The sequence below is a fragment of the Chiloscyllium plagiosum genome, chromosome 10 (genome assembly GCF_004010195.1).
Source record: "Chiloscyllium plagiosum isolate BGI_BamShark_2017 chromosome 10, ASM401019v2, whole genome shotgun sequence".
Lineage (NCBI taxonomy): Eukaryota > Metazoa > Chordata > Chondrichthyes > Orectolobiformes > Hemiscylliidae > Chiloscyllium > Chiloscyllium plagiosum.
The window spans coordinates 68,764,828-68,780,886 of NC_057719.1; the positions used below are offsets into that span (position 1 = coordinate 68,764,828).

The 16,059-nt window shown below is 39.0% G+C and overlaps 1 protein-coding gene across 9 annotated transcripts in view; it reads left to right on the forward strand.

Annotated features, from left to right (window-relative positions):
* Positions 1–16,059, forward strand: part of dph6 (diphthamine biosynthesis 6) — a 304,120-nt gene that overhangs the window by 121,960 nt on the left and 166,101 nt on the right. For all 9 annotated transcript variants that reach the window (XR_006312826.1, XM_043698016.1, XM_043698019.1 and 6 more), the window contains exons 6-8: positions 1,196–1,257; positions 7,209–7,303; positions 9,972–10,065. Coding sequence is in view for 8 of the 9 variants with exons in the window: in XM_043698016.1 (XP_043553951.1) it covers positions 1,196–1,257; positions 7,209–7,303; positions 9,972–10,065 (251 nt within the window). In the remaining variant the exon portion in view is untranslated. The remainder of the gene's footprint in view (positions 1–1,195; positions 1,258–7,208; positions 7,304–9,971; positions 10,066–16,059) is intronic.

Genomic DNA, 16,059 nt, shown 5'->3' on the forward strand with positions numbered 1-16,059 from the left:
TAATTGCCTGCTACTTGTGTGGCTTGAATTGAAGGGTGCCACTTGTCCAGGTTTTGCTGCATTTGAACATGGATTGCATCAATAGCAGAGGGGTCATGAATGGTGCTAAACATTGTGTGATCATCAACAAACATCCCACTTATGACCTTACAATGGAGAGCAAGTCATTCATGAAGCAGCTGATGATGGTTAGGTCTGAAACGCTAGCACGAGAAACTCCTGGAGCTGACATGACCGAGCATCAACAACCACAACTGTCTGCCTTTGCGCCACATATGCTTCCAACCAATGGAGAGAATTTCCCCAGATTCCCACTAACTCTAGTTTTATTAGGGCTTCTTCTTACCATGCTCAATCAAATGCAACCTTGGTGTTAAGGGCAGTCACTCTCGCTTCATCTCTGGAATTTAGCTCTTTTATCCATTTTTGAACCTTTACGCACCCTAACCCTACCTTTTGGAGCTTACTATCTATATGTGTTTTATGTAGCGCCTGTTTTCAGGGCAGTAAATATTAAAATTCCACTTTCTTTCTCCCAAGAAATCCTTACAATTTGGCCCCTTTTATTTTAGTGAGCTAATTCTTTTTTTAAAAATTGAAATGTTATAGCTGCATTCTAAAATAAAATTGTTGCAATTAACCTAGATGTTTAAAACGATCGGTGTTAATGCCACTCTCTCACCTTCTCCACCTTACCTGACCATAAGCAGGATTGACATATGTCTGATAAAATGTACTGTCTCTTTTACATATCAGTTGCAGCATTTGAATGAAGAAATGCATTAAAAATGTATCGAGCCATTTTTATTCTTTGATTGGTCACCTTCCTTTAACTTGGTCTTGATGTGTTTCACCACTAGGGATTATTTTAAGCTGTAAGGTTTTCTGTGGTCTACCAGGTAGTTTTCCTTATGTTGACTTTTGCCTCTTTTAATTTTATAAAACAGTCTGGTAATTTATAACATGTCTTTACATTTCAAGTTTATTGCACTTTATCTGGAATTATATTATACACTTAACTGATCACAGTCAGCAATGCTCAATGTAATGACCAGATCATCTTGCTTTGACTGTATAGCTCATTGATTCTTATTGTCCTCTTCTTTCTCAAAAGTTTTTCTGTTGTATTTGTAACAAAATGTTTCATAATCACTTCATAAAGTTGGTTTTTTTAAAGTTTGTTTTTTTTTGGCAGGTCTAGATCCAGAAAAGCATCTTGGGAAGACATTGGATCAGGTAGAACCATATCTCAAACAGGTAAGTTTGTCTCCATATTTGAAGAGTAAAGGAAGAAGTTGCATTAAATAGGAGCCGTTGTTTAGTTTAAGCAAGCTGAAATGCTTTCAACCAGATCAATCCTGATTCAATTCCATGAGCTGTAACTTTAGCTAACAGCTTCTGAAGAAGAACTCTATCAGATGCCTTCTGGAAGTTCATAAAAATAAGATCCATGAACATGTGGCATTGGCTATTACCTCGGTCACTTCTAAAAATCCATTCATCATTCGTCAAGTAGGATCTATCTTTTAATCTGTGTCCGATCAGCTGAACATTTTCAGTGTTTAGTCACTGTCCCCTTAATTATGAAATGGAGTCATTTCCTGTATTAAAATATAGGGAACACAAAATGTTGAATGGGATTTCAGCTGATAAGAATTGAGTTGCAGCAATGTTTTGAAAGTGGAAGAAGTCATGTATACCTTAAACTTTGTGAATAGATGTTCATTTTCACAAACTACATCAAAAACAAAAATTGGTATAAAAGCTCAGCAAGTCTGGCAGCATCTGTGGAGAGAAATCAGAGTTAATATTTCAGGTTGAGTGAACCCTTCCACAGAACCCTCAGTTTCTGTAAAAAAGCAAATTACTGCGGATGCTGAAATCTGAAACCAAAAGAGAAAATGCTGGAAAATCTCAGCAGGTCTGGCAGCATCTTTAAGGAGAGAAAAGAGCTGATGTTTCGAGTCTAACTGACCCTTTGTCAAAGCTGGTCAGCATTTTCTCTTTTGCCCTCAGTTTATGTTTTTGATTCTGATTTACAGCATCCACAATTCTTTCAGTTTTTATAATGTACAGCATGTTGCCAATTAGTTATTGAGCAATCTGTTCAATTTTGTTTGGACTAAATTTCTATTTTACTGCATTTATCTTAAGTCGAACTTTTAGAAGGCCAAGTTATTACAAAAATCATAGTTATCTATGTCAATATTTTACTCTCCAAAGCAAAAAAAACATGAAAATACAATTTTCTCAGCACTGGCCTGTATACCAAAATTGAAATATCTGAAACTTCAGCGTCATTGGCAGGGACAAAACACAGTCTTCCAAAGCATCGGTTAAAGGACCTAGAAAGCGGCTGATCTTTGCCACACTTGTCCTTTTAATGTTGGGATTTGCACAAATCTTTATCAAAACTGGGCCTGCCTCCACCATACTGCTGTTTCCTAATTCCATCATATCCCCAAGCCACCACCCACATGAGCTTGGGACCATTGTGCCTGTTACTGAAGGTAACAATGACTGAAGCCACTGATTCCCTGCTCCCAGCCATGCCCCTTAGCGACAAGAGTTAGGAATCAATGCGTTCCCCAAACACAACCGCCACCACCATGGGGCAGACCAGGAATCTAGCCAGGATAGTGGTGAATAACTGAAGCTGCATCAAGATGGAAGGGTTCCTCTTGACTCAGGACTGGGCTCCTCCACCTGTAAGGTTGCTTTCTGTCTCAGTTCTTGTCCTCAGTCCCTTCTTTCTCCTGGACGAAATTCAGGCCCAGCCTCAATGTGCATTCACCTCATTCCAGCAGGCTGAGTGAAAACTTCCCTTAGTCTGCTCCATCAACTTTCCTTCGGGTCCTTAATGGCTTCTCTGGTCACATGATCCCTCCCTCTCACCTATGACTGCTGCTCCATGCAGTGGTGCTGTCTTTTGAGGAGCAGTCAGATTGGGAGGGAGGGAACCTGTGACTGGAGGAACTGGACAGACAAGATCTCTGACTGGAGGAACACCATCACAGTAACTGTGTCTCTCTCGTGTGCATGGTAGAGTTTTGACTTTATAATGTCTTAAACAAATCTCTGTTTAGACTTGGCCTCCAAAGAATGTGCACAGTTTTGGTTTGGTCTTAAGATCAAAACATTAAAAGCTCCTCTTTGCAAGTAATGAGGAAAAAGGTGACTGAATTAAGAAAAAAATTTAGCTAATTTGCCTTTCATAGTCTCCTTAATTATTGCAAGTATTTTATCTTCTCAATACGTAAATCCTAACCTCTATAAATTTGTTACCTCTCCTCCCAATTTTAGAGTAATTAGAAATTTTTAAGTTTTAAGAAAAATAAAATCTAGTTCACTGCATCAGAATTGTCTCTAAAACAAGCAATATCTGTCCAGAAGAAATGGGACATGAACTGCAACTGTGACTGCAACTGCTACATGGGGTTGTATGGTTTATGTGCAATTCCAGAAATTCTAGATTACTCTTAAAGAGGTACACTCCCTCAGATTTTTTCCCTGCACTGATCATTGGGTTTCTTTCATATGTATTTGTATAACTGCATTTAAAAAAAATTCTAACAACATTAGGGACTTTAGATGCCTTCCGAATGGAAAAATAAAAAAATTGCTGTTTCCACAAAAATAATATTTTTTATGATTAGTGTCTGCTGTATCTCAGTCTACGTCCTGGAACATTGGAATTACATTTGCCAGCATCAGTCATGCAGAAAAATAAACAATAGAAACAGCATTCCAGGAGGATGATCAATTTCTGCAGAGGTTACCACTTTGCTGGATGATTTAGAATCAGCAGATTATCTGTGAAAAGTGCACCGAGATGATTATTCTTCTGAATTATTCCAACATTTCAGAATGACCCTTTGTGAAGGAAGAATGGATAAACAAATTATTTCCACCTTTATTGAGGTGCTTAGGAAGGATCTTCCAAACATTCTATCCCCTCTAGATCAGATCTGCTTAGGTTTATAACCTGTTGAATGTCACAGTTCTAATTACTGTATTTGCAAAGTCCCTAGATCTGCGACCTCTGGTTAATATTTCTTTAGAGGCCGTTTACTTTGCTTTCCATTTCTATAGCCATACTTAATGCCCATTTACCATGATGGCAGTGCTCAATCTAAATTGTAAGTAATTTTTAACTTTTCAGTTTTCCACCTTGACTACTGCATTATTTTAAAGATTCCTTTAGCCCATCAAGTGTTTCAAGTTTTGCCCATGCAGTGTTCAATGTGTGCAATTTCCTGCAGGGGTCAGTCTCTTTGTTATTGATGTCTTTTTAATTGACCTGGAGATGTTATTACGTACCTCAAGAGCAGCGCCTGTTGCTCCAAAAGAAGGGAACTACCACTGTGCCTCAAGAGCCCTATCCTTACATCCTTCGCTTTCCAATTGTCTGCATTCCATGCCTTCTCAGCCCTACCATGATTGATAGAGCTTCCAATATTTCTGGCTCTGTGCTTTGGAAGTTTCTTCTTACACTGTTCCACATTGCTGCATCTCCACTTTGAAATCACCCTTTTCAACCTCTCCTTGAGCTACTATCCTTAGTCCTTCTGACTCCTGTTGGAGTCTTATTCCTGATTTTGAAACACTTTGAGATGTTATATTGCTCTGAACTTAAATAATGTAAGTTGGTGCAATCTTTGCTATTGATTATTGCAGAAGAAGTAGGACACCTTTATGATGATAGTGCCTTAATGTTCTCTGATAAGAGAAACAGTGAAGGTGCAACCCTGTTATATTCCTAAAGAGGTGCTAATACTTCACTGATTTTCTAAGAGAAAAAAACTGCAGATTGAATTGTACTCTCATTCCCCAGTGTTACAGATGATTATTTTTAGTATTGACCTAGGCCATTAACAAATTGTATAGATAAATTGGGAGCCATAAACCTTGGCAGTTATAGTAGAGCTTCCACAGGATGAGTAGACACATGATAAAAGTGAGAGTTATAGAGAAAACCTATCAGCAAACTCAATCTCTCTTGCATCGTTTATTCATTTTCTTAAACAGAAGGTGAGATGGGTGGTGGGATGTGGTATTTGGTTATCTTCAGATGAAGAGTGATTTCTCCAAGGGAATTGAGAATTACAGTTATTTTCCTGTATGCTACCATAGCTCAAATGGAATAGCATAATTAAGGGTTGATGCAGCCTTGGTTAGAATGTTTGCAAGTCAAGTGGGAAAATTTAGCAAAAGTTTGCTGGATAAATCGGTGTGTTGTTGGCTGAAGTTATTCGTTAATCAAGTCACAATAGCACTTAAAAGCCTTTCTAGATACTTTGTCTGAAAAAGTGGCATAACCTCTTAAGGATTACAAGAACCTGGTTCAGGGTCTCATTTGTCCAACCAGGCGATCAATGTTGATTAAGGAGAGTCAATAGTAGGCTTGATTTGTCAAATGAGTATCGTCATAGATGTGCTGTATCTCATTGCATTAAAACAATTAAAATAGCTCAAAGTTTGTGAGAAGATTTGTAGCTCGGGTGCTCGTTGTTGTGGTTCTGTTCGCTGAGCTGGGAATTTGTGTTGCAGACGTTTCGTCCCCTGTCTAGGTGACATCCTCAGTGCTTGGGAGCCTCCTGTGCAGCACTTCTGTGATGTTTCCTCCGGCATTTATAGTGGTTTGAATCTGCTGCTTCCAGTTGTCAGTTCCAGGGAGTTGTCCCTGACAAGCAACATGAGTTCGACTGGGACAACACTACTATTATAGGACAAGCCAAACAGAGAACAGCCAGGGAATTCCTAGAGGCATGGCACTCATCCACAGATTCAATCAATAAGCACATCGACCTGGACCCAATATACCGGCCAGTGCAGCAGACAACTGGAACTGACAACTGGAAGCGGCAGATACAAGTCACTATAAATGCCGGAGAAAACATCACAGAAGCACTTCACAGGAGGTCCCAAGCACTGAGAATGTCACCTAGACAGGGGACGAAACGTCTGCATCACAAATTCCCAGCTCGGTGAACAGAACCACAACAATTAAAATAACTATTTAGGGAATATATGACATTTTCCATCTTGCTTGGTCTTTTCCTAATGTGCTGAAAATGTGTTGCTGGAAAAGCGCAGCAGGTCAGGCAGCATCCAAGGAGCGGGAGAATCGACGTTTCGGGCATGAGCCCTTCTTCAGGAATGGCTCCTGCTCCTTGGATGCTGCCTGACCTGCTGCGCTTTTCCAGCAACACATTTTCAGCTCTGATCTCCAGCATCTGCAGTCCTCACTTTCTCCTTTTCCTAATGTGTGTGTGGACATACTGATTGATGATGACAAAGGAGCAAGAAATTTTGTGATGCATAAGACACTGATGTAAATATGTATTAGGCCTAATGGACTAATGTGTTAACACGATATGAAAACCAAATATCACCTGTTGCATTGACTTACAGGACCAGACCTGCTTCTTTTGAACTAGATCTTCACCTATCATCCGTCCTGAATTACCTCAATTGCTCTCCAAAGGAGGGAAGGCTGTCTTTCCAAAATAGATAAAGGAAGCCAATAATCAACTCTTCTCCTTCATATTGATAGCTTGAATCAGAAAATCTGAGATTTGCTGGAAGAAGGTGTCTTCAAAGACATCTTCCACTTGGCCTGTTTATAACAGTAAATGGAAAATATTTGCCCTTTGATGGCAAGACCATAAGAACAAGTCCCCTACTGTTTATGGTTTTCCTGTAATTCTAGACTACTTCAGTAGTCTGATTGATTTTAAGTTGAAACCCAGCTCAGCTGGAATGCATGTTACAGCCAACGCATCTTTTCACATTTCTATCCAACTTAACCCAGTGGCTGTACATTCTGTGCTGTCATACTTTATGAGAGGATTTGACTAGATGATAGAGAATTTTGATAACAAAGAAATGTTTAATGTTGAAGTCTTATTCTTTAAAATATTCATAATTAGTGTTTTGAAGACTGCATGCAGGGGAAAGTGTATTACTGTTCTGTGATGCCATTGATCTTGTTTCTTCTATTTAAAAAAAGAACCTCTAGGCTGTATATTGAAAAAAAAACATGCTGATCATCAAAATTAAAATAGTTCCACTTTTGAACATGTATCACTAAGGGCCACAGTAACAAAATTGTTTCATCAGGAAACAGCATAGTATGAGTAATATCTTGGCACTGATTTTTATTACGAGAAATGTTTATTCGCAAATATATGGTTTTGTTATTGCAGATTTCTCAGAAGTATGGAGTACATGTTTGTGGAGAAGGTGGAGAGTATGAAACCTTTACACTGGATTGTCCCTTATTCAAGAAGAGGATAGTTATGTGAGTGGTGTTTCCTCATTAGAATACTCTGTTTCACTACATCCATGCATTTTTGCGCAAAGGCAAATTGTTATCGGGGAGAAAAATACTGGTTGACTGACCTTCTGTTTAATAAGATTTCTTTTGCATTTAATTATAATGCTCATTTGTTTTTCTCTGCCAGGATTGTTTTGATTGGTCAAGTTGAGAGCAATGCAATAACTCGGAGTAGTGGTAGGTTATTCATCCCCTTCAGCCTGCTCTGACGGTTAATGAGATCATAAACTGATCTGATTGTAGCCACAACTTCATTTTCCTGTTTGCTGCCATAACTGTTGACTCTTTTCTTTATCAGCCTTGAGTATTTTCAATTACCCAGTTCCCATTGCTCGCTGGGGGAGAGAACTCCACAATTTACGGATCCTTTGACATCTAAACTGTCTCTCCACAAGGAGGAATGTTCTCTTGGCATCTGCCATGAAAAGTCCCCCTCAGGATCTTACATATTTTAATGAAATCACCACTCATTATTCTAAACTCTGATGAGTACAAGTCCAAGCAGTTCAACCTTTCTTCATAAGATATGCCATTCATCCAAGAATGATTCAAGTGAATTTTCTCTGAATGGCTCCTAATGTAATGATACCCGTTTTTTAAATGAGGAGGCCCGGAGAAGCAGTGATTAACTCAGTTGTAACAAACTTTGATTGTGGTTTCATACAAAATTGTTTTAAAACTTAGGAAAGAATTTTGAATGCAAAATCACATCTAGTCTATCATCCTAATGGGAACTTTGTAAATGGACCATCCTTGATTGATTGCCTGGTGGGTGTAAAATTGGTCAGTGTACTCAGTTATGTCCAAGGCTGGGTTACTCCCAACTTTATAGCTCATGAGAGAGCTCACCTCTACCCAATAAAATTCTGCCACATGTTGCATTGTAGTACCAGAGCAAAAGGGTATCACAGAAAGGGTGTAGAATATTCTGCAACCGGAAGAGAGTAAGCCCAAAGTTGTAGTCAGTGTCCCTATCAACAGCATGAAAGAGGTGGCCTTTAGATCCAAATGTATCAGATTTTCAGGAGCGAGGAGAGATATTAAGATAAACATGTAAGTAGCAATTCCTGGATTACTTCCAGTGGAATGCATCAATGAGAGTAGAGACACAAAAGTAAAGAGGATCAATGTATAGCTTGAGACATATTACAGGAAGGCAGGCTTTAGATTCTTGTGACATCAGTTCAAGGACAGTGGGCATTCTGATTGCAGCTTTGATGGGCTGTGGCCAACATTTCTGTGGAGAAGTTTGCAAGTGTAATTGGGAGGATTAAATTACATTGGTAAGGGCTGGTAGCAAGATAGTGAAGGTAAAAAGAGATAATGTGCATAAAGGCATGAGTGTCAGGCAGTACCAGAGAAGGAATATCATTCAGTATTAGAAAGGGAATAGGAATGACTACAAGAACTACAAAGACACAATAAAAGAGTGCTATGAATCAGGTGACTGAGCGACAAATGGCAACAGATGTGGGATCATGATATATTAGCACTAAGGAAATGTGGCTTAAAATAGTTAGGAGTGTATCCTTAATATTCGAGGATAGAATGGTTTCGGGGAAAATGTGGGAGGGGCTGGCAATACTGATTAGTAAATACATTGTTGAAATGGGAAGAGCATTTCTTTCAGGGGACTAGGACACCCTCCATTTGGTCAAAGTTGAGAAACAGTAACATGTAAGATCATACATTGAACGATGGAGTGTACTTTAGATAATTGTAAATATTGAGAGAGAGCTAGTGGGGCAAATTTACAGGAGAATTGTAGAGACCTGCAAGAAATAAAAAGTGGTAATACTGGGATATCTAATCAATTATCTAAATGGTTTGTTATCTAAATCAATTAGTATAATGTAGAACAAAGGGAAAGGAGGGGGAGAAATTTCTAAAATATGTTTGTTTCAGTGATCGCTTTGTAGAACGTGTTGCAGGCAGATCTACTTACGAAATGGAAACTGATAAGACATAATTCAGATGAGATGAGATTCCAAAAGGAAGCATAGCCTTTCAAATCTAGGACACTGAAAAAGGCAAACTATCCAGCAGTAATAAATATGTATAACAGGGAGAGAGAGAGAGAGCACCAAAGCTGGAAAAAAGCAAATTTAAAAAAAACCAAGTAAAAATAAAGCCTTGTGGTTTTTAAGCTGTGCCTTTCAACAGGATAAAGAATGCGGAATCTGGAATTGGATAGAAGTCATAAGCAAAGTTAACAATCTCTTAAACTAATTTTTTCAAAAATTGCTAAATTGAACCTATTTCCCTGCTATATATCGACATTTTTGAAAATGCTCCTTTCTCTAAATTTGGCTTGATGGAGAAACTCGATACAAGTTTCCTGTCCGTTCTGTTTTTGTTCAGTTGGCAGAAATAGTTTCTTTGTACCAAACAAAAACTTATAACAGTAAATGTGAACAGGACAATTGTACAATATGTAGGATTTAATCTTAATGTAGCAGAATTTATGTAGTTCTGAAACCAAAGTTAAAACTCAATGGATTCAGAATGATCTTAGTATTTGCCATTCGGTATTTGCCAGTAATAATGCATGCTGCACAGTTGGAGTTGTCAATATGTTTTGTTCTGGTGATTTTACTGATGTGTTCTACAATTATACCTATTATTTTTTCAGTGATTCCTCAGAAATAGTTGTACATTCTGCTGATGCATTTGCACCTGTGGGCTACCTCAGATTATTAAAGTTGCATCTGGTGGATAAACCCAATGTGAGTTACTGTTATGTTATTTCATTGGATGAATGCTTCATTATCTACACTGAAATATCATGTAGTTAAGAGAGTGTTTGATGTATTTTGAGTAATTTTAGAAGTTTTCTTTCGGGAATAGTGCTAAGTTTGATGAAGTTCACATTATTTTGACTGAATACAGAAATTCTGGTTTTGTTCAGAAATAGCGGCTAAGTATGATAACGAAACAAACATTCAATTCTTACTTGAATGAAGGAACTCAGTGATGCACAGAGTGGTGGTTATTAAGTTATCACAGATGTTGCTTGTTTATATCATAAATAAATATTTAACATTGCACTGTAGAATACAATTTTCCAATTGCTCACACTTGGATGAGCTTAAATTCCTAATCTGCCTCCTCCTGAGGTTCTCATTATCACAGAAGTCTGGCTTAAGCAAATTTGACTCATTCAATATAATATCAAGAAGCAGCTGAGAACACTAAGGACCATGAAGCCATAGGTCCTGACAATCTATTGTCTCGGGTGCTAAAGACCTGGGACAAACTGCTCCACAACCAAATTATTCCAGTATAGCTACAAAATTGGTATTTACCGAGAAAGTGGAAAATTAGCCTTGTCCGCTTAAAAAAAAGAACATCCATTCCAGCCAGTTACCATTTCTATTCTGATTCATCAGCAAAGTGGGGAAAACTGTCACCATCAGTGCTATTAAGTGTCAGTTACACCAACATCCTGCTCAATGATGCTCAATTTGAGTTTTGCTTGAACAACTTAGCTCCAGATCTTATTTACTCCTTGGTTCTAGCATGAATAAAGGGGATGAATTCCAGAGGTGACATGAGAGTGACTGTTCTTGTAATCAAGGCAGCATTTGAATGACTGCATCCCAACAAACCTGAGTAAAATTCAGAATCAGGACAGAAACTGCACACAGATAGATACCATGATGAGCATCAAGGTTTTGGTTGTTGGAGCCAATCACTTCTGCTCTAGAAACTTTCAGTAAAAGTTCATTAGAGCAGTGTCCTAGTCCTAAGCTTATATAAATGGTTCATGACTAGCCTTCCCTCCATCATAAGGTCAGAAGTTGGAGTGTTTGTTGATTACACAGTGCTCAGTTCCATTGAAGCTGTCCATATACTGAAGCAGACTGCACCTGGATACAAAAAGAATCTGGAAAACTTTCAAACTTGCCTATTGACTGGCGAACAATGCTTATGCTACGCAAGTGCCAATTTCTAATTGTGTTCAAGCGAAAGTCTAACCATCTCTCCTTGACACTTGATGACAGTGCCACCATTGGTGACCACTGATCAGGGGCTGAACTGAGCCAGCTACTGTGAGTACAAGAGCAGGTTTCAGGCTAGAAATTCTGTGGCAAGTGTATCAACACCTGACCCACCAAAGCCTGTCCAACTTCTACAAGGCACAGGTCAGGAGTGATGTGATCTCAAACTGCTGTTGTGTAATGTACTGTTGCGCAGACGTGTGGAGGCTGTGTAAATATAACCTTTAGGGGCGGCACGGTGGCTCAGTGGTTAGCACTGCTGCCTCACGGCACCAGTTTCCTGGGTTCGATTCCCGCCTGTCTGTGTGGAGTTTGCACATTCTCCCCGTGTCTGCCTGGGTTTCCTCCCACAGTCCAAAGATGTGCAGGTCAGGTGAATTGGCCATGCTGAATTGTCCATAGTGTCAGGGGTGAATGTAGGGGAATGGGTCTGGGTGGGTTGCTCTTAAGAGGGGCAGTGTGGACTTGTTGGGCCGAAGGGCCTGTTTCCACACTGTAGAGAATCTAATCTAATCTAATTTCCTATTTGCCTCAATGAATGCAGTTCCAACAACATTCAAGCTTGATACAAACCAGGAAAAGCAATCCTTTTGATTGGCACCAGATCCACAATTTTAATTATTCGATCTAGCCATTCCTATCACACAGTAGCAGCAGTAAATGTTACCTCTAAGCTGCACGGTAATGCCAGTGCTGGGAAGCTCCATGCAGGAGGATCGGTATGCCAATAAGTGGTTTCCACTTCCATTACCGCACATGGACATCAGAGGTACACATGACGTAATGAAATATTACAGGGACGGTTGGCAGCAATGCTTTACTGCAGTAGCTTGCCTGGACTATTTTGAAATCCCTTCTAAGCTTGGGGATTCCAAGACCCAGAAGAGAAGTGCTTATAGGAGTATTACCCCCTCAAGTTCCCTTTCAAGTCACTCATCATTCTGAAACCACACCAACATTCTTCACTATTGTTGATTCAAATTCCTGCACCTCCTGAACTGCGCTGTGGGAGCACCTCGTAGACATCAACAGCAGTGTTTCAGAAGGCTGGGTAATCAACATCACCATTTTGAGGACATTTAATAAAAAGTAATAGATGTTAGTTGTATCAGCAAAACCCATATCCCATGAATGAAAATAGTTTACTTAAGAAGAATTGATTCTGTCACCTTTTCAATGATGGAATTCAATTGTACTTTGCCTTTCCCAACTGAGTGACTGGAAAGGTCAGGACATTTATTTTTTAAATCCTCATTAAGACCACTCCTTAGGTAAGAACTCTATATACCTAAAGAGAGCCCGTTTATGTCTATCTAGTAATCCTTCCGTGCCATTTTTAAACATCTAACTAATTTGTTTTTAATAGTATCATATGTTGAAAATTATGTCAAAGTAGATTTGTCAGCCACAATAGTGCCCCCCAAAAACATTTTTAATTTTGCCTGTTTTCAGCTTCTCATATTTTTGGGTGAAACTGTGTAGTATTGTCTAATGAAGGAGTTTATCCTGCATTGTTACATTGAATGTAGAGCATAGAAAAGGCCCTTTGGTCCAATTAGCCTGTCATATTGTTTCCACTCCATGCAACCCTCCTCTCATGCTCCTTCATCTAACCCAGTCAACAAAATCTTTACTTCTTTATCCACCTCATGTCCATACTTAGCTTCATAATTGTCTGTAGTTCCAAATTACATCCAGTGCAAGTAGGGATTTTGCAAACTTTTATGCTAGTTATATAAAAGCAATTGCCCCATTACAAAGCTGGCCACAGCTCCATTTCAGATTAATCACCATAGTGAGTTTTCACTAATTGTCCCATTGGCAGACCTGCAAGGAGGCTCATAAAATTCAGCTGGGGAATATTTAAATGAAAGGTCACTAATAGGCACATTTTAAGAGCTTTATTTTAATTTACTGAAGATCTGTCGCGTGCATACTGATCAAACTAGCAAATGATTCTGAATAGTTTTTAGTCATTTTCAGTTATTTAAAATTGGGTTACTCACATATGATGGGCCAGGCACTCTGATTTAAAGTGCTTATTTTTGGCAGAAATCTATTTTCAGCTGTATTAATAAATCTTCATCAGGGTACCTCTGAAACATATCAAGGAATATTATCTAATGCATATTTTATTAATAAAAAGAAATTTAGTTCCAATGCGCTGCCCAATTGCACTGGTTCATTAGAAATTTCTGCCCCAGAAATTCTGACAACCAGATAGTTGTCTGTGCTGGATAGATGAGAGTTGCAGCAAATATGCAGAAGGCCCACTGCAACTCACTCTGTGGGAATTGCCTGGAAAGTAGAAATTTCTTTGTACCATTTATCCAGTGTCTAGAACTCTTCAAAAAACTTTTAGTTATAGTTGGAGATTTTGGAGGGCTCCAACTTACTTAAATGCCGAGGAAACATTAAAGAATTAAAATCCTGCTCCAAATTTGGGTAGCTATTGAAAACTAACCCTGGTTGACTGCTGACCTACCCTGTAACAACATCTCCTAACAACCAGAATATTTTGTAATGTAATGAGCATATAAATTCCTGTTGTAAAGAACATTTTGTTTGGAACGTTCTGCCTCAGAGGCATGGTCATTGAACATTTTTAAGATGCCGCTATGTAGATTCTTGTTAGGCAAGAAAATTGAAGGTTATCAGGAGTAGATGGGAGTGTGGAATTTGAAACCCAAATGAACCTTGTTGAGTGGAGGAGCAAGGTTGAGAGGTCAAATAACCTAGGTCTGCTACTAATTTTTAATATTATGAAAGAAGTTTGGATAGAAGTGCCTTCCACCTCTATTTTAATTCTACCTTTAGCAAATACCAAACTGGATCCTGAAATTACAAAAGGCCATCTGAAATTGCAAATCATACATTTGGAATATTCAGTGATTTTTTTTGTCATAGTTTGCAGTTCTTTTGGTTTGTATTGCAAGATATCTGCTATCCAACTGTGTTTCCCAGGTTGCAGGAATCCATACAGAATTGCTGTAGTTTTCATCCTTATCTAAAATTCATCTATTTGGGTGTATGTTGAACCCTCAAGTAACATGCAGTTCAAGATTAAAAAGTCCATAGAAATTTATTTCAGATAGTCTTAACTTTTTATAAAAGATATTGCTCCTTTTGGAAAATAAAGTTTTACTTTCTCTGACACAAAATTACTGTTTTTAATTCAAAAGAGCATTTTCTGCAGTATGTTAGTAGGTTTTTCTTAGTTGTAACGGTACCATAGGTCAACATTAGTTCACAATGAAAGTAGATTTGATTCCTCAGTTGTTTCAAATATTTGGTGCTGAGGCCAAGCAGACTTCCTGTTCTGATCACTATATACAGTTCAGAACACTCGGTAGGTTTCTTGAAAGTCATATAATGTAGTGCTCCAGTAAATATTTCATACGGGAAAGCTTGGTCTGCATACAATATATTTGCATTGCACTTTTGAATGTATTGGAGTATTTCTTCCAATTAAAGATATGTGAAAACCAGGACAGTGAGTTGCAGATAGCCCAGTAGATAAGAAAAAAATGTTAATAAGTGAGAGTATGAAATGTAATGAAGTCAATGGTTGCGTAGCATTTCCAATCCAGTAATAGATATTATTAATCAGGCTGTTCAGAGATGTTTTCTCACACCTCTGTGGGGGGGGGACTTGAACACAAAACCCCAAAACTCCTGATTCTGAAATAGTGGTGCAAGCACTGTGCCACAGGTACTCTCGAAAACAGTTTTAATGATCCTTATACACCAGGCATCCAAGTGAATGTGAAGTACTGGTAGATATTTAAATCAATCCATTAAGACATGACACACTTCTGGAACAGGTGAGTCTTAAACACATAGAACAGTACAGCACAGAACAGGCCCTTCAGCCCACAATGTTGTGCCGACCATTGATCCTCATGTGAGGTAAACCTAATGTACGAACTCTCAAATTTCTGTGACCATATGCATGTCCAGCAGTCTCTTAAATATCCTCAATGATCTCGCTTCCACAACTGCTGCTGGCAACGCATTCCATGCTCTCACAACTCTCTGCATAAAGAACCCACCTCTGACATCTCTCTACTTTCTGCCAAACAGCTTAAAAATATGACCCCTCGTGTAAACAATTTCTGCCCTGGGAAAAAGTTTCTGGCTATCAACTCTATCTATGCCTCTCATTATCTTGTACACCTCAATTAGGTCCCCTCTCTTCCTTTTTTCCAGTGAAAAAAGTCCGAGCTCAGTCAACCTCTCTTCGTAAGATAAGCTCTCCATTCCAGGCAGCATCCTGATAAACCTCCTCTGAACCCCCTCCAAAGCATCCACATCTTCCCTATAATAGGGCGACCAGAACTGGACACAGTATTCCAAGTGCGGTCTAACCAAAGTTTAATAGAGATGTAACAAGTTCTCATGGCTCTTAAACTCAATCCTCCTGTTAATGAAAGCCAAAACACCATATGCTTTCTTAACAACCCTGTCCACTTGGGTGGCCATTTTAAGGGAACTATGTACCTGCACACCACGATCCCTCTGTTCCTCCACACTGCCAAAAGTCCTATCCTTAATCCTGTATTCAGCTCTCAAATTCGACCTTCCAAAATGCATCACCTCGCATTTATCCAGGTTGAACTCCATCTGCCACCTCTCAGCCCATCTCTGCATCCTGTCAATGTCCCGCTGCAGCCTACAACAGCCCTCTATACTGTCAACGACACCTCCAACCTTTGTGTC